General features: G+C 40.2%; 1 protein-coding gene across 1 annotated transcript in view; it reads right to left on the bottom strand.

Annotated features, from left to right (window-relative positions):
* Positions 1-18834, bottom strand: part of NSUN7 (NOP2/Sun RNA methyltransferase family member 7) — a gene marked incomplete at its 3' end in the record, with an annotated part of 61431 nt that extends 42597 nt beyond the window's left edge. Inside the window, exons 1-4 of the mRNA XM_082838855.1 lie at positions 18728-18834; positions 17783-18197; positions 4219-4277; positions 3388-3518 (exon numbers count right to left, since the gene is read on the bottom strand). Coding sequence (XP_082694981.1) covers positions 3388-3518; positions 4219-4277; positions 17783-18110 — 518 coding nt within the window. The 5' untranslated portion in view covers positions 18111-18197; positions 18728-18834. The remainder of the gene's footprint in view (positions 1-3387; positions 3519-4218; positions 4278-17782; positions 18198-18727) is intronic.
* Between the last annotated feature and the right edge of the window lie 1051 nt (positions 18835-19885).

Below are 19885 nucleotides of genomic sequence, written 5' to 3'. Positions count from 1 at the left end.
AGTAAGAGTTACAGGCAGGGAAGGAGGACTACTATTGCAGTAGTCCAAGTGACCCATTATAGTGGCTTGGATTTGAACAGCAGGAGTGGAAATGGAAACAAGTAGACACATTCAGCATGTTTTCCAATTGGAGTTACAGAACTTGATGTATTAGGTGTGGTATGGGCACCGGGGAGGGGAGGAAAGAGGAATCAAGGATGATATCTAAGAAGCTGGTGGTGCCTTAATTGTAATGGGGAAGGTTTCAGGACAGTTTTGGGTGGTTTGGGAGGATGGACCACTAAGTCTTTCTTCTCCTGCCTCTCTACTCTTTCACTGCCCATTCCCCAATTCTGCCTCACCAAAGCCCAACAAATTATTTGGCAGAATCAGATTCTTGGGCTAGTGTAAGGCAGGGGGGGAGTAAGAAAGGAAGAAGCTGTGGTCTCCTTTTATTTAACCCAGTCACATAGTATTTAAAATATAGTTGCATTTTGTACAAGGAATGAGTTCTTAAAGAACTTGCATATGTCAAAAATGATAATAGGTGTCATCTTGGATTATATCTCTAAGGCTAGGAACAAATGAAGAAAAAGATACAAGTTGGACTAATAAGAACCTACTGTATAAAAAAATAAATAAAAGAAAAATTTTTAAAAAAGATACAAGTTGGTAGAGTGATAAAACACAAGGATCTCTGGAAGAGACAATAACAACAAAGATCAAACAATTTTCATAAGGAGGAAATAATTCTCATTCAATTTCTTGCTAAATAATTACTTCTATCACCTCTTAAAATTAGTCTTAATCTTCTTGGTAGAAGCATAACTAAAGTATACTTCAAGCTTACAATGATTCTATTTCCCTGGGGACAACAGTGCCCAGCCCCAAGCCACAGATGATCTACAGATGTTGGCCGCTACCATTCTGTCTCAGTTCAGAATTCTGCTCCATTGGCTATGGGGGATTGGCCCAGGGGAATGCACCTGACCTACATGGAGCCAATCAAATTCCCAGGGGAGGGATTATAATTTAGAATTGGGGTTAGAGACAATAAGTTAGTCTAAGTGAAGAAACTAACATACAACTGTAACAAGTAAGCTCAAGACGTGGAGTGCAATAGTAGGGTTTTCTCCATGTAGACTAGAGAAGCAGAGAAGGCAGATCTGCAGAGGAAAAGAATGAAGCAGATATTGAGAGAAGCAGAGTTAAAAAGATAAAGAGACAAAGCAGCAGAGATAAAGGTCCTAACATCTTTCCAGCTCCTGCTTTCATCCTCTTCCTGATTCTCTGAGTTGCATGAGACATTCCAATACCTTTATAAGAACATTTTCCATTTTGCTCAGCCTAACTGAAGATGGCTTCTATTACTTGAAAGCTGAGACTCTTGATTAAAACCCTTTAGTGTTATCTTTATACATGTATTTTCTCAGCATGATTTTTATCATTATACATGGATTTTTTTCAGTGTTATCTTTATATAAGTATACTGCACTACTGTTCTCTGCAATTCAATCACTAAATATACACATTTCTCCTATAGCATATTATGAATTGAGTATAGCATGAATTGGGTATGAAATAACTTATTAATGTGGGAATAAGATCTGCATTATATGAAGCTCTATTGGTTTGGGTAGGGGGAAAAACTGCACTGACAGCTTCTCGCCCTGACAAGAATGCAACCAGATGTGTGTCAAGGCAGGAGGTAGCATGGTATGCATTATGGGGAAAGAGAAAACTCTGGAGAATCAGGAACCTAAGACAGTAATATCTTCTGGTTCCTCTGGCCTCCTGAGCCATGACCTTTGCTTGTCCTATTTCCTGCCTGGCTTGCTAACATTCTCAGCTAAAAATCTGCTGCTCATGAAACCACAGTCTGGTCTTTCTTACTTGGTTGGAGCCCTGTGGCTTTCCTAACCTCAGCTCTCATTATGCTCACTGAGACTAAGTTGAGACTTCCATGAACATCTCCTGAGTCCTGACCAACTCAAACAGAAACTGACAGCAGCTCAGGAAAGCTGAAACTCAGAGCCTGTCCCAGAGCATACTGCCCCACCAACTTTTCTCTGATGTATCTGCGCCCATCGTGGGTGCCCATCCTCAGAGGCAGGTTGCCCGGTACTGGTATGGGTGAAGTAGTTGTCCAGAAACCTGTGCAGTAATCAGGGGCAAGATCCTTACTTACCTAACACAGAGGGTACATACATCTGATTGCTTTTGCTTTTCTCCATCTCCAAATTTCTCATGGCTACAAATGACATGAGATATGACTATGTCATATCTTTCATCTTCTAGAGTACTTTAGCCACCACTCACTATCTTAAGTGGAAGGAGTAGTAGCATATAAATGCTTAAATCCTGGGCTCTAGAGTCAGCATTCCTGAATGTGTATTCTGGCTACTCCCCTTTCTAGCTCTATGGCATTAGGCAGGGTTCTTTAACATGTCTGTGCCTCAGTTTTCCCTCGTGTAAAAATACAGGTTGGTAACAATATCTACCTCAAAGAGTTGTTATGTAAAGAGCTTCTTATAACAATGATTTATACATATTAAGTGTTCAATAAAGGTAAGTTATTACTATAACTCCATTATGTGAGTCCTCTGGTCTCAACCTTCAATACTGTAAGTGAAACTGCTTGAGTTTCCCATAATAATATAACATGACATATGACAACTGTTGCAGATTATTCACCTGGTAAAAATCTTCCTACAAGATTGCTGTTGTTGCTATATTGTGCTTTCTATTAAGGTTCAACGATGTAATAACAAAAGCCCTAACAACAGTAGCATTTAACACTGATTGACTATCTACTAAGTGCCTGACTCTAAGCTCAGCATTTTATATAGTTTATTTACTTCTTCCAACCACCTTTTTAGGTAGATGCTATTATTATCCCCATACTAGGTTTCTGTTGATATTTAGGATAAAAGGAAAACAAATTTAAAACATGTTAGTTTTGTTCTTAACTACTAACATGAAGTTGTAGATTTTTTTTTTCAACTTGGAAGAGTGATAGGTTCTTATCTACTGTTGGAATTTTCTTGTTTGATACATGTTAGATTTTTTTTAAAGAGCTATAAACAAAGCCAGGTAAACAAATAATAGCAGTTTCAAATGAAGTGTAACTTAAGTACGTGCTAAAAATTGTCAGGAATTTTTCATCATTTTCCAAATACTTACAAGTTGGATCTTACAATTCAAGCTTTGAAAAACAACTTGAATTTAAGCAGAATATTTACCCTGTTCAAGATTTGTTTGTAAAGGAACTCAAGAAACTTATGAACTTTTATATTTTTTCTCTATAAAATTTTAACAGTTATCTACACATTATATTGTATACAATTTCACCAGTGAAAATACCAATAATGATTTCATATAAAACACTGTTTTCACCTTTACAATTACCTGTTAAGAAGGTTCTCTACTTCTAGAACTTCCGCTACAGACTCTTCATTATCAGAAATGAGACGAGCTTGAAATTTTCTATCTTGGAAATCATACAGCATCACAATGATAAGACTGTTCAAATGATCTGGCTACCAAGGGGAAACACACATACAGAAAAGCATACAAACAATATCTAATAGCAATATTTTCCATTCCATTGTTTTTCATAAGAGAGCAGTCATAAAAATATGACTATTTTTACACAGTCTGGTTGAATTGGGAGATAGAAGAGGACTGCAAAGGGACTTCCCTGGTAGCACAGTGGTTAAGAATCCACCTGCCAATGCAGGGGACACAGGTTGAACCTTGGTCTGGGAAGATCCCACATGCCGCGGAGCAACTAAGCCCGTGCACAACTACTAAAGCACGCACTCCTAGAGCCCGTGCTCCACAACAAGAGAAGCCACCGCAATGAGAAGCCCACGCACCGCAACAAAGAGTAGCCCCCGCTTGCTGCAACTACAGTGCCCGTGCACAGCAACAAAGACCCAACGCAGCCAAAAATAAATAAATACATACATACATACATAAAAGAAAAAAAGAAAAGGACTGCAAACTAGAAAAAAAATCCAATAAAAAATAAACCTTTCAAAAAGGACAATTTTTGGCAGATTCATCAAAATGAAAGGAGTAGGATCTATATTAGAAGCCTTAGAAGTATGAGAGTTAAGGACGTGTTCTGAAGAAGTCTCAGCATTAAACAAACTAGTTATTTAAATCTGAAGGCTTTTTAGTAGTTTCTAATTAACAACCACGAGACAAGTAATTATGTAAAAGTTATACACTTACTATTATGGTGCTTGGGAAGATATAGCTGTCTATTAACATAGTTTCCAAAATATCTTGAACTACAAGACAAGGAAAATGTCTGTTACTGAAAACTCCAAAGCTGAAAATGAAAATTTTGGAATCAAAATACACTTTGGACAATGCTATAAAATACTTTTACTTTCATATCTAAAACATACCTAATTCTTGATAAAGACTCAAATTACAATGACATGATGAAATATTTGTAATCTTTATGAATCCTGGACCCCTGTGACTCAGGCTCCACACGGAATCACAGTCAAAGGAGCGTTATCTGAATAGCTGAAGTAGTAATAAAGGAATTCCAACCTTTAATTTATATCCCTTGAAAAACATTAAAGAGGATCTAATTTATAATGTCTTACCCTCTTTATGTTGGATATTGTTGGATTCAATTTGCTAATATTTTATTATACAGGGCACATGAGTCTCCTTTTGTTATAACTACTTAACTATATATATATATATATATCATATTACAAATGCTTTAATAAACATAGATTTTTGTTCTATGTTTATGTTCATGAAGGATATTTGTCTATAATTTTTTTTCATAATATCTTTGTCAATGTTGGTATCAGGATTTAAACTCTGGAAGAGTTTGTGTTAAATTGGTGTTATTTCTTACTTAAATATTTGGTAGAACTCACTAGTGACGACACTGATAAGATGACATTTAATCTAAGTCCCAAATGACAAGGAGTTAGCCATGTAAAGATCCGGAAGAAGAGAGCATTCCAGGCAGAGGGATAATTGCAGAGGTACTAAATGAAAACACATGAACACATTTTAAAACCTCCACAGGGCACACGAGTGTTCTTCTGTTATAACTACTTAAGTATATATATCATATAACAAATGCTTTAATCAGTTAACAGGGAGCTAAGACAGCTTCAATTCATTCAACATTTATGGAACATCTCCTATATACACAATACACACTGAATTTCAGTTTTTATCTGGGGGATGGGAAAACTAAAAAGAACTGACAAACTTGGGAGCACAGACTCCAGTTTTCATAGGAAATCTTTCAGGTATCATTACCCATATTTTAGCCACCAATTGTGGCTGTATTGTACAAGGCAATATCCCCATTTCACTTACAAGGAAAATGAAGTTTACAGTTTCACACCCTTAGTACTCACAAACCAATTCCTATCTACTTCACAGTTTCTCAGCATGAGTCCCAATTTTTGTCACAGAAAATATACTTGTCATAAGAATGAAGGACTTCTGGGCTTCCCTGGTGGCGCAGTGGTTGAGAGTCCGCCTGCCAATGCAGGGGACACAGGTTCGTGCCCCCGTCCGGGAGGATCCCACATGCCGCAGAGCGGCTGGGCCCATGAGCCATGGCCGCTGGGCCTGTGCGTCCGGAACCTGTGCTCCGCAATGGGAGAGGCCACAACAGTGAGAGGCCCGCATACCGCAAAAAAAAAAAAAAAAAAAAAAAAAAGAATGAAGGACTTCTAAGATAGCACACCTGCATAGGCTATAGAACTTTGAGCAATGGAGTTGCTGGACTCCTAAAATTAGGAGCAGTAGAATGAAGGAAAAGAAGACAGAACATGATTTTGCCAACACTGCATTTTTTTCCTAGGGCTCCTGTCAAAACTGACAATCTCTGGGCTGTCTCTAATATTGTGCAGAATGCATTGCCTTTATATATCTATAGTTTACAGAACATTCTCACATAGCAATATCAACATTAATTATGTATGCTCTAGATAGTGCTTTCTATGTGCTAGACACTGTTCTAAATGCTTTCCATATATTAATTCATTTAACCCTCACAACCCTATGAATTAGGTACCATTATTATCCCATTTTATAAAGTAGGAAATGAGGCACTGACTGGTTAAGTAATATTTTCATAGTCACACAGCAAGAGTCAGATCAGGGACTCAAACCCAGGCAATCTGGCACCCAAGTGCACGCTCCTCACCACATTATGCTGCCTATCCTCTACTCACTCTTACAACAAACCATACTGGCTAAATAAAACATACTGCTAATGACTGATGTGGGTTATCAGGACTTATTTGAAGATAGCAAACCTCACCTATCCTAGTTCAGCACAATAGCTCCAATTATCCCTAGTGCCCCACTAATTAAAGCCTCTTCTCTTTAGTCTGCTGAAGGGAACTCTTAATCCTCATTCCTCATCTTTCCAATGCAGAAGGCCTTCCCTAGAGAAACACCCTTGGACTCTCTCCCTACCCCTTACTTATCACTCCATGTGAAAAGAAAATTGAATTTATTTAATTAGTGAATTTGGAAGAATGAACAGGGGCATATATCACTCCCTCCCCCTTCCAGTCTTTGTCTGTCAGTGTTTCTGCAGGAGGTGGGCATGCATTCCAGACTGCTCTTTGCCACACGCCTTGCATGAGTTGGGTGGAGGGATCTGCAATTCTTCAGCTGTGTCTGGATTAGACGGGAAGTTCTAATTCAGGAATAAAGTATTTGCAAGCCTGCTTGACTGAAGATCTAAAGCCATGTCCCCGGACATCTTTTTTTTTTTTCCTCTCCGTGGGTTCCAAACTCAAGTGTAAAAGGAAGAGTGCTATTTATTGGATCCCTAAAACTCACACAGTCTGTCTGATCATCCCTCCCATTCTGGAAGAAAGATGGAAGATATTTCTTCTTTTGACTCTCCCCTAGGTTCTCCTTCTCTATTTTTACTGTGTCCATAGAGTTTCCTTCAAATGATCCACTTTATATAATTCACTTCTAGAACTTTCATTTCAAGGATGCCAAGGCTGAGGGGGATCAAGAAGGTGGAGTAGGAAGATGTGGAGCTCACCTCTCCCCCAAAAGAGTTCAAAATTACTTCTACTCCCTGGGGAGTAAGCAGGTCGAACCACAATCTGGGCATCCCAGTCCTGGAGTCCAGCGTAGAGGAGACAGGCCCCCTTGTCTGCTGAGAAATCCACTGGGACAGACAGAGGGCTGGAGAAGCCTAGGCTCTACACGTGAGGAGTGACCACATGCTGGCTTGCTGAGAACCAGGGCAAAGAGAGCCTTGCACTGGCAACTGCCGCCTTGCCCCACTTCCCAATCCAAAGGGGCGAACACCCTGGCCCCATTCACTCCACACCACAGCTGGGCATGAAATCTGGGCAGAGACTCAGTGTAGCTGCATAGAGACAGACCGGGCACCTGGGCTGTGATCCGGGTGGAGCCACAGCGGCCACTGTCAGCATGCATGTGAGGTAGCACCACAGGAGCCTGCAGTGGCTAAGTGCTGAATCTTGGGCATATAGGCCCTAGGAGAGAACTCAATCTAGCTACCGCAGAGATAGCTGGGAGGTCCTGGGGCATGGTGTGGATGGAATGGTGACAACCACTGTCAGCAAGCTCAGGAGTAGCAGTGGTTAGTCTCCTAGCAAGAATACCCCAGTGTGCCCACACCACACTGCAGCTTAGCACTAGATATGGGGCAGACAGGTCCTGGGAGTCTGCCACAGAGGCAGCCCAGACCTCAGGCAGCAGCGCAGCCACCTCAATTCCTGCAGCCACAACACCCCGACCCTCAGCCCCAGCCTACTCCACACCATAGCCTTTAACTAGATCTGAGACAAAACAGAGAAAGGGACACAACCCTGGGCTGCTTCTGAGTGGAACTATGGATGCCTACACAGGCAGCACACAGGTGCTCTGTGACCATGTGGGCGTCACTTGCTTCAGAAATCACCTCCTTTGGGGCACAGCATGTACTCAAGGCCAATGGAGTCCGACTGAACCCAACCCTCAAGCCTTCCACCCCAACAGCTGGGGAGCAGACCCTGCCCCTGACAGGGCAGTGACAGCCACGGAGCAGAGAGAAACCCCTGCCTCACATCCAGTACAGGCTCTGGACACCAGAATACCAGCCACACTCCCATCAAGGGGATAATGTCCAGCATACCCTGAGGAAAGATGCGACTGAAGTCCATACCAAAACCAGTCACTGTGCCAAAAACACTGGACACACACAATCTATGCAGGGACACTCCCACATAAAAACACCCTTCAAGACCACCATAGATAACTGTTCCTCCTAAATTCATAGAGACAGAGAAAGTTAAGTAAAACAAAAAGGCAGAGGAACTACTCCCAATTAAAAGAACAAGAGAAATCCCCTGAAAGAACAGATAATAAAACAGAGCTCACGGGCTTCCCTGGTGGCAGTGGTTGAGAATCTGCCTGCTAATGCAGGGTACACGGGTTCGAGCCCTGGTCTGGGAGGATCTCACATGCCACGGAGCAACTAGGCCCGTGAGCCACAACTACTGAGCCTGAGCGTCTGGAGCCTGTGCTCCGCAACAAGAGAGGCCGCAATAGTGAGAGGCCCGCGCATCGCGATGAAGAGTGGACCCCGCTTGCCACAACTAGAGAAAGCCCTCGCACAGAAACGAAGACCCAACACAGCAAAAATAAATTAATTAATAAACTCCTACCCCCAACATCTTCTAAAAAAAAAAAAAGAGCTCACTAGTTTACTAGACCCTGAGTTCAAAAAGGAGATAATAAAAATTCTAACTGATTTAAGAAAGAGTATCGATAGAAATGCACATCACTGTAATGAGGAACTAGAAGCTATAAAGATGAACCAATCAAAAATAGACAATTCAATTGCTGAGATTAAAAACCAATCTAGAAGCAATGAAGAGCAGACTAAATGCCACAGAAGAATGAATAAGTGACCTGGAAGATAGCAAAATGGAAATCACTAAATCAGAAGAGCAGACAGAAAGACAATGAAAAAAAAATGATATCAACATACGAGATTTATGAGATAATACAAAACGTGCCAACGGATGCCCAATAGGTGTTCCAGAAGGGAAAGAGAAAGAGAATTGAAAGTGTAATTGAAGAAATTATGGCTGAAAACTTCCCAAACCTAAACAAGGAAACAGATCTCAGGTACAGGAAGCACAGAAGGTCCCAAAAAAGATGAACCCAAAGAGACCCACACCAAGACATATCATAATTAAAATGACAATTTTATTTTATTTTATTTTATTTGGCCACACCACACCGCTTGCAGGATCTCAGTTCCCTGACCAGGGATCAAACCCGGGCCACAGCAGTGAAAGTGCCAAGTCCTAACCACTGGACCACCAGGGAATTCCCTAAAATGACATTTAAAAATAAAGAAAGGATTCTAAAGGCAGCAAGAGAAAAACAAAGAGTCAGTTACAAGGGAACCCCCATACGGCTATCAGCAGATTTCTCTGCAGAAAACTTCGCAGTCCGGAAAGGAGTGGCATTACATATTCAAAGTCCTGAAAAGGAAAACATGCAGCCTAGGATACTCTACCCAGCAAGATTATCATTTAGAACAGAAGAAGAGAAAATTTCTTAGACAAGCAAAAACTAAAAGAACTCAGCAATATTAAACCTACCCTAAAAGAAATATTGAAGGATATTCTCTAAATAGAAAAGAAGCAAGAAACTATAGGAAAGGGAAAATCACAATAGGAAAGGTAAATATATAAAAGGACAGAAGATCACTTCAGTCAGTACACAGATTAAAAAACAATCAAAAAATTGTAAAAGCAATTATAACTACAACTAACAGTAAAAAGATATGCATGAAGAAAATAGGACAGCAAAATCACAAAATGTGGGTGAGGGGAGTATAAAAATATAGATCATTTAGAATGTGTTTGAAGTTGAATGACTATCAGTTTAAAGCCAGTAGACACAGCTGTGAGTTAACATACTTGAACATACTTGAAACTACAGTATATTTTAAATTTGTGGTTACTCCATGGTAACCACAAATTTAAAATATACTGTAGTTTCACAAGAACCAAAAAGAAAGTAACTCAAGCGTACTACAAAAGAAAATTATCAAACCACAAAAGGAAAAACAAAAAGAAATAAAGAACTATAAAAACAACTGAAAAACAAGGGTTAAATGGCAATAAGTACATACCTATCAATAATTACCTTAAATGTCAATGGACTAAATGCTCCAATCAAAAGACACAGCGTGGCAGATTGGATGAAGAAACAAAAACAAGAACCCTTAGTGTGCTGCCTACAAGAGACTTCCTTCAGGGTGAAAGACACACAGACTGAAAGTGAGGGGATGAAAATAGATAGTTCATGCAAATGGAAACACAAAGAAAGTGGGGGTAGCAATATTCACATCAGACAAAATAGACTTTAAAACAAAGTCCATAAAGAAAGACAAGAAGGGAATTGTATAATGATAAAGAGATCAATACAAGAAGATAATATGCTCGTTAACATATAATCCTCCAATACAGCAGCACCTAAACATATAAAAGAAACAACAACAGACATAAAGGGAGAAACTGACAATACAATAGTAGCCAACCTTAACACCCCTTTGACATCAATGGACAGATCATCCAGACAAAAAATCGGTAAGGCAACAGAGGTTCTAAATGACACAATCAGTTGAACTTAATTGATATCTACAGAATACTACATCCAAAAAAACCAGAATACAGATTCTTTTCAAGGGCACATGAAATGTTCTCTAGGACAGACCACATACTAGGTCATAAAACAAGCCTCAACAAATTTAAAAGAACAGAAATTATTTGAAACATCTTATCTGACCACGACAGTATGAAACCAGAAATCAACCACAGAAAGAAAAACAGGAAAAGAATGAACACATGGAGACTAAACAACATGCTACTAAGAAACCAATGGGTCAACAATGAAATAAAAGAAGAAATGAGGAAATGCCTCAAGACAAGTGAAAATGAAAACACAACCTTACAAAATCTGTGGGATGCTGCCAAAGCAGATCTAAGATGGACATTCACAATGAATCAGGCCTTCCTCAAGATACAAGAAAAATCTCAAATAAATAACCTAACCAACCACCTAAAAGAATTAGAAAAAGAAGAACAAACAAAACCTAAAGTCATCAGAAGGAAGGAAATAATAAAGATCAGAAAAGAAATAAATACAGATCAAGAAAACAACAGAGGGGGCTTCCCTGGTGACGCAGGGAAGGTTGAGAGTCTGCTTGCCGATGCAGGGGACATGGGTTTGTGCCCCAGTCCGGGAAGATCCCACATGCCGCAGAGCGGCTAGGCCTGTGAGCCATGGCTGCTAAGCCTGCGTGTCTGGAACCTGTGCTCTGCAATGGGAGAGGCCACAACAGTGAGAGGACCGCGTACTGCAAAAGAAAATAATAATAAATTTAAAAAAAAAAGTAGAAAACAACAGAGGGACTTCCCTGGTGGCACAGTGGTTAAGAATCTGCCTGCCAGTGCAGGGGACATGGGTTTGATCCCTGGTCCAGGAAGATCCCACATGCCACAGAGCAACTAAGCCCGTATACCACAACTACTGAAGCCTGTGTGCTCCAGAGCCTGCATGCCACAACTACTGAGCCCATACGCTGCAACTACTGAAACCCATGTGCTCTAGGGCCCGCATGCCGCAAGTACTGAGCCCGCGTGTGCAACTACTGAAGCCCGTGCTCCTAGAGCCCTTGCTCCGCAACAAGAGAAGCCACTGCAATGAGAAGCCCATGCACCACAACAAAGAGCAGCCCCTGCTCGCTGCAACTAGAGAAAGCCCATGTGCAACAACAAAGACCCAACACAGCCAAAAATAAATTTTAAAAAATAATAAAATAAAAAAATAAAATAAAGTAAAATAGAAAACAACAGAAAAGGTCAATAAAACGAAGAGCTGTTTTTTGGAGAAAGATAAATTCAACAAACCTCTAGCCAGGTTCAACATGAAGAAAAGAGAGAAAACCCAAATAAACAAAATAAGAAATGAAAGAGGAGAAGTAACAGCTGATACAGAAATACAAAAAAATCATAATACTATGAACAGTTATATGCCAACAAATTGGACAACCTAGAAGAAATGGACAGTTTCTAAAAACATAAGATTTACAAGAACTGAGTCCAGAAGAAACAGATAATTTGAACAGAACAATCACCAGACGTGAAATAGAATCTGTAATTTTAAAAAAAACTCCCTGCAAACAAAAGTCCAGGAGCAGACGGCTTCACTGGGGAATTCTACCAAACATACAATGAAGAAATTATACTGATCCTTCTCAAAATATTTCAAAAAATTGAAGAGAACGGAACACTGTGAAATTCATTCTATGAAGCCACCATCACTCTGATACCAAAACCAGACAAAGAAACTACAAAAAAAAGGAAATTACAGGCTAATATCTTTAATGAATATAGATGTAGAAATCTTCAAAAAAATATTAGCAAATTGAATCCAACAATACATAAAAAGGATCATACATCATGACCAAGTGGGATTCATTCCAGGGTCTTAAGGATGGTTCAACATATGCAAATCAATCAGTGTGACACACCACATTAACAAAAGGAAAGACAAAACCACAGATCATCTCAAAAGACGCAGGAAAGCATCTCATAAAATTTGACATTATTCCTAATAAAAACTCTCACCAAAGTGGGTACAGAGGGAACATATCTCAACATAATAAAAGCCATTTATGACAAACCCACAGCCAATATAATACTCAACAGTGAAAAGCTGAATGCCTTCCCACTAAATTCTGGAACAAGACAAGGATGCCCACCCTCACCACTTCTACTCAACATAGTACTGGAAGTCCTAGCACCAACAATCAGATAAGAAAAAGAAATAAAAGGTATCCAAATTGGAAGGGAAGAGGTAAAATTTACACTATTTGGAGATGACATAATACTCTATACAGAGAATCCTAAAGTCTTCACACAAAAACTATTAGAACTAATAAATGAATTCAGCAAGGTAGTAGGATACAAGATTAATATACAGAAATCTGTTGGATTTCTTTACACTAACAATGAAAGAGAAAATTTTAAAAGTTATATCGTTTATTGCATCATAAAAAAGAAACAAAACCCTAGGAATAAACTTAACCAAGGAGGTGAAAGACCTATACACTGAAAATTATAAAACACTGATAAAGGAAATTGAAGATGATTCAAAAAAATGAAAAGGTAGTTCATGCTCTTGGATTGGAAGAATTAATATTGCTAAAGTGAAGCACTCTATAGATTTAATGCAATCACTATCAAAATACCCATGACATTTTTCAAGAACTAGAACAAATAATCCTAAAATGGATATGGAACCACAAAAGGCCCAGAACTGCCAAAGCAATCCTAAGGCAAAAGAACAAAGCTGGCGGTATAAGCTTCCAGACTTTAGACTATACTACAAAGCTACGGTAATCAAAACAGTGTGGTATTGGCACAAAAACAGACATATAGATCAATAGAACAGTATAGAGAGCCCAGAAATAAATCCACATACCTATGGCCAACTAATCTATGACAAAGGAGGCAAGAATATACAATGGAGAAAAGACAGCCTCTTCAGCAAGTGGTGTTGGGAAAACTGGACAGCCACCTGTATCAATGAAATTACAACATTCCCTCACACCATCCATAAAAATAAGTTTGAAATGGCTTATATTACTAAATATAAGACATGACACCATAAAACTCCTACAAGAGAACATAGGCAAAATATTCTTGGACATAAATCGTAGCAATATTTTCTTAGGTCAGTCTCCCAAGGCAACAGAAAAAGAAAGCAAAAATAAATAAATGGGACCTAATCAAACTTAAAAGCTTTGAAACAGCAAAGGAAACCATCCGCAAAACAAAAAGACAACCAATGGAATGGGAGAAAATTATCTGTAAACAATGCTACCAACAAGGGCTTCATATTCAAAATATACAAACAGCTCATACAACTCAGTACCAAAAAAACAAACAATCCAATCACAAAGTGGGCAGAAGACCTAAATAGACATTTCTCCAAAGAAGACATACAGATGGCCAACAGGCACATGAAAAGACACTCAACATCACTGATTATTACAGAAATGCAAAGCAAAACCACAACAAGCTATCACCTCACACCAGTCAGAATGACTATCATCAAAAAGTCTACACATAATAAATGCTGGAGAGGGTGTGGAGAAAAGGGAACCCTTGTACACTATTGGTGGGAATGTATATTGTTGTAGCCGCTATGGAAAACCATATGCAGGTTCCTTAATAAAACAAAAAATAGATCCATATAATCCAGCGATCCCACTCCTGGGTATATATCCAGAAAAGATGAAAACTCTAATTCAAAAAGATACACGCACTCCAATGTTCATAGCAGCACTATTTATAATAGCCAAGACATGGAAACAACCCAAGTGCCCATCAACAGATGATTGGCTTAAGATGCGGTGTATATATATACAATGGGATGTTATTCAGCCATAAAAAAAGAATGAAATATTGCCATTTGCAGCAACATGGATGGACCTATAGAACATTATACTTAGTGAAGTAAGTCAGACAGAGAAAGACAAATACTATCTGATATCACTTATACGTAGAATCTAAAAACAATAAAAATGAATCTATACATAAAACAGAAAGAGACTCACAGACGTAGAAAACAAACATGATTACTAAAGGGAAAAGGAGAGACAAATTAGGAGTATGGGATTAACTATGGGTACAAACTACTATACATAAAATAGATAAGCAACAAAGATTTACTGTATAGCACAGGAAACTATATACAATATCTTGTAATAAGCTGTAATGGTATATAATCTGAAAAAAAAAATAACTGAATCACTTAGCTATAACCTGAAACTAACAGAATATTGTAATTCAACTATACTTCAGTTAAAAAAAAAAGAATGCCAAGGCCCTCTTATAATTATAAATATAGGTACATGGGGTTTTTGTATCTGTGGAAGGAGGGAAACTTGACAACCTTCATAGATGTTGTCATACATTGTTGCTGGGAGAATTAAGCACTGTCCGTAAGACTCCTTTGAGAAAGGACAATAGAAAGCTGTACCTGGTCTCTTCTGGACCTTGTCCTGTGTATATTTTTCTGGTGCTGATCTTAATCTTTATCCTTTCATTGTAGTAAACTGTAACCATGAGTATAACAGCTTTACTGAGTTCTGTGAGTCCTTCTAGTGAATCATTGAACTTGAGGGTGGTCTTGGGGATCCCTGACTACACATACTTATTCCCAAAGCCATAACCAGACCATATATTAAGTATTTGCTAGGTTTTTCACTGACAGGTTACATGATTTTGAAATGACCAAGTTAATGCCACAGCCAGTTCCTCGGACTGAGAGGTCATCAAATACTATTTACAACTAGAGAGGTTGGAGAAAGAATTAAACCAGGAATAAGATCAACAATTTCAGAAACATCTCTTTCCTCAATTTTTTTTCTTAATGGGTTGTTCATTAATTTTTTTTAAAGAAATCGTTTCGCCAGTTTTTCTTCTGTTTTAATATTTAATAGTCCTTGAAACATCCAGAGATACTTTTAAAAAATAAATTAGCTGCTAGTACTCTACTTCTTTGACATAAGTCAAACTTAATAGGAATAGCTTACTCTTCATTACCTTCTTTAACAGAAAATTGACCTTGCAGTTATTTAGCAGAGTGAGACTAGAGGTGGTCATTTCAACAAACATGATTCTGAGCCCTTTAAACCTTTAAAAGATTAATCAGAAAAATACACTCTCTGCTTTGAAATACCTTATACACAAAGGACATCAACAAAAGGGCAAATAATAAAACTGGAAAACATAAAACACAACCAAAAAAATACACTTAACATTTGTATAGATTTTTTTCTTCATACTTCCTTAAAAAGATATGGTAATATGATTCAATTATCTGTTCACAAATTCACAAACAAAAGAGACCATTACCCAAGCTCTCTTAATTTGTACATTAACCTTTTCAGCTTTACTGCTCCTATAAAACCTTAGAGAAGAAATCCTCAGTTTTCTTTCCTGAACCATGATTCCCTGAACCTATACTGTATAAGCGAGATGTGAGTCTACAAAATATTACATGTGAAAGTATTGATAGAACACCGATAATACAAAAGACAAAAATGAAATGCATAAGAGTCTCCAATATTTTAAAGCAAAATATCAGGTTCTTAATTATCTTGGAAACCCACTGAACTTAGGAATTCTAGTTTTATTCCATTTGAACATTAGAAATTATTCAGATGATAATTTAAAGCAAGATATTATCATTAAGAAGAAAGTAATAGTTGTACCAAGTAAACAACCAAAGCCATCTCATCTTAGAATGTGAACTTATAAAAATGAACATTTCAAGGAAAAGTAGGTTTATAAATGTCTATGACAATAATTTATCTAAATGGGAATTTCTAGGTTATTAAAAAATGTCAGTCACAAGACCCTTTCATAAAACACAAATATAGATCAAGAGAAAGAAAAAGATAATCTACCATACACATCACTATAGCATGACCATCTAGTCAATGCATTAATTTTACAAAGAATAATTTCAGGCTTTTATAATTGATTTCTAAAGGTAAGTTTCAATATTCTTATCGGGGAAAAAAAACTGTCTATAATAGAATTTTGGCATTACCATTAAAATATCAACTAATCAACATAAATGCCTAGTCTGCATTTCACTGCTGCAAGGAGAAAATGTTCAAATGTTCACCTGACTCATGATTTAAAGTACAACACTCTGGTTGGTCTTTAAATCTGCATTTTAAAAAGGAAGAGGAGGGAAGGGATGAAATAGAATCTGAAAGATTAAACTGGAGGAGGGAAAAATGGCTAAGATAGATTTTAAAAGAAAAAAAAAGATCACAAGCAGAAAATAAAGAAATGAAACCCAAAGAGTAGTTGCCTCTTAACATCATATAAATTTTTCTCTGTGATGGCAAATTCCTGGCTTCAGAGTTGAGCTACCTCATGTCTGCAGACAACCAAAAATATACATTCGCATCTGAGTAATTAATGGGACATTTTAATTCACTGAACAATTGTTAACTGCCTCTGTGCAAGGATGTACAAGGCCCAGTAAGTACTAACACTAAGGAAATATATGCAAATGAGTGATGCCCTTTCTGGGTGTCTCTAAGAAGCTCATCATTTCAGCCAGGCTGCTAATACTCCAAACATTTCTGGAAATTCTTTTGGAATACTCAGTACACAAACCAATATAAACTTTATAGTTCATATTGTATTATAGTTTATAGCTAGTACAGAAACATGTCTCCAGGCCCTTTGACTGCTCTCACAGTAAAAATATTTGATTCTGTACTGGAGTCAACTCCATACTCAAGTTGATCATTACCCACCATTGAGGAAATCTGCAATATTACACCTCAAATCCTGGCAGCAAGTTAGAAAGGGGACTTTTACAAAAATTTGAAAAAATAAATTTACAAGCTTCCAAAATTAAAGCGAATGGCAGTGATTCGGATCATCTTAACTTGCTTTAATTTTGACCCATCTAAGGACAAGGCACGGTTCTAGGCACGGGGAAATCTGCAGAGAAAAAAACGTTTCTGGCCTGAAAGAGCTTGCTGTACAGGGAAACTCTCCTAATGCCTGGACATTTGCAACTGACCAAAGATATTCATAAGCCTAAAAACAAAATCTGGTGTGTGCATGAGGGGGCAAGAAGGGGGACTGCACTCCACAAATTCTCTCATTATTTTCCGTTAGTGCTGACTGTCAAAACGGGTACTACTCACACTTCAGGGCACTGAAAGCCAGCTCATAGGCCAAACGCTGAAAGGATTCATCCTCAGACTCGGTGGAGGACGGCAGGGGCTCATTCCCATACTTTATTAAGACCTTCTCTGGTGAGTTTTCGAATCGAATGCCCTGAAAAATGTTCGCTGCCATAATGTAAACGGAGTCCGGATAGCCAGTTTTTTCGGGCAAACCAGTTGAGGTTTTTTCGCTGTATGCTGTGTCCCCTGACAGTGCCAGGGAAGAGAGTTGGAGATAAGAGAGTTGGGAGATCTCCTCGGTAGTTTCTTCTTCCGAAAACTCCACTTTACTGGCGGGGTCAAGCATGTTTGCCCCTTCACTGTAGTAACTCAAGCTTGAATTACAATTCAGATGTCCCAGGAAATGGTTTTCCTTGTACCTTAAGCATCGTCTCTGAAAAGAAAAGATTATCTCGGTAAATCACTATTTCTGCACGACCACACTTGGTGGCCCACCCAGTGTGGCCCTAAAGACCAAGAGGTGGCATTTACTGGCCGACACGAGCATCCCATACTTCGAGCCGGGCCAAGTCCGAACGAAACCTCCACACACTCACAAAGGGAGAGGGGTGGAGACGGCTCCCAATCGCCTCCGAAGCGACGAGACTTTTACCAAGGCCCGTTTGGGAGCGTCTGCGGCCCCTCGGGCGCTCCTTTTCACTGGCTCCCGCGAGTCCTCCCTCACCCCAGAGGGCGGATGTTCCCTGGGGCTTTGGGGACAGAGACGCCGCAGCCGCCAGCACTTCGGGCACCTGTGGCTGGTGCCTGAAACAACGCCCTCGGGAGCCCCGGGACTGCGGGGCTGCGGCGGCGACCCGCGCCGGCAGTTTGGTTCAAATGAGCCTCTCCCACCCGCCTGGGTCTGGGCAGGGGGGTCGCGACCCCAGCTCTCGCTTCGCTCCGGTTTCCGGAGGGAGGACGCACCTCAGGGCTTCGCCCGCCCGTGCGCTGTCGCGCTTGACGGACGCGGCTGCGGAGCACGGCGGAGGGCGAGGCTGGTGAACCAGTCAACTCAGGCCGCGGAAAGGTAGGCCTCCCCCGCCTGTAGCAGTCCGCCGGCCCAGGACTCGGGTCTCCTTGGCAACCAAGGTGGGGGAGGGAACGCCGCCGGAGAGAAGGGCAGTTCCCGCGGGATTTGGCCAGAGCCCACTTTTCCTCAGCGAGTTGCTCTTCCTCCCTCGTCCTGGGACGCTTGTGTCAGCCCTTCGTGGCGTTGAAGGCCCATGCACAGTTGGACCGCGGCATCCTGAGCGTCCTCGACTTCCCCAGATTCACAGGTGGCCCCTTTTCCCCATCACGTCCCCTGCGGTCTCCTTGAAAGCAAGAATTTTGTATCGCTGACAACACCCAGTTTAGCGGGGGCGCAGGAAATGTTAAAACAGATGAGTGGGGCTTCCCTGGTGGCGCAGTGGTTGAGAGTCCGCCTGCCGATGCAGGGGACGCGGGTTCGTGCCCCGGTCCGGGAAGATCCCACATGCCACGAGCGGCTAGGCCCGTGAGTCATGGCCGCTGAGCCTGCGCGTCCAGAGCCTGTGCTCCGCAACGGGAGAGGCCACAGCAGTGAGAGGCCCGCGTACCGAAAAAAAAAAAATTAGATGAGTGTAGAACTACGGAAGAAAAGGAAAAAAAGGGACTAGTCGACTTTATTTCCACGCTTTTTAGGACAATAGATATCACATTAGACGGACCCTTCCAGAGCAAGTTGTGTAAAGACCTTTGCCAATTTAAGACCGCATCCTTCCTTTCCAGGAGTTGCCTGCAAAGAAAGATGCTGCTGAAATGGGCCTACAAAAAATCAAGTTCACCCCACCCTTCAAATTATAGAATGGAACTGGGATTATATATAAACCACCCCAAAGGGTTTTAATATGGCTACTTTAATTTTTGAGAGCCCTGGAGCGAAGTCTGCATCCTAATGCATCAAAGAAAGTGAGCTGTGCTCTTTTTTTTTTTTTCCCGGTACGCGGGCCTCTCACTGTTGTAGCCTCTCCCGTTGCGGAGCACAGGCTCCGGAAGCGCAGGCTCAGCGGCCATGGCTCACGGGCCCAGCCGCTCCGCGGCATGTGGGATCCTCCCGTCCCG

Source organism: Leucopleurus acutus (assembly GCF_964270905.1).
Source record: "Leucopleurus acutus genome assembly, chromosome: 4".
In the NCBI taxonomy this organism is placed as follows: domain Eukaryota; kingdom Metazoa; phylum Chordata; class Mammalia; order Artiodactyla; family Delphinidae; genus Leucopleurus; species Leucopleurus acutus.
This window is presented reverse-complemented; position numbering and strand designations above follow the sequence as displayed.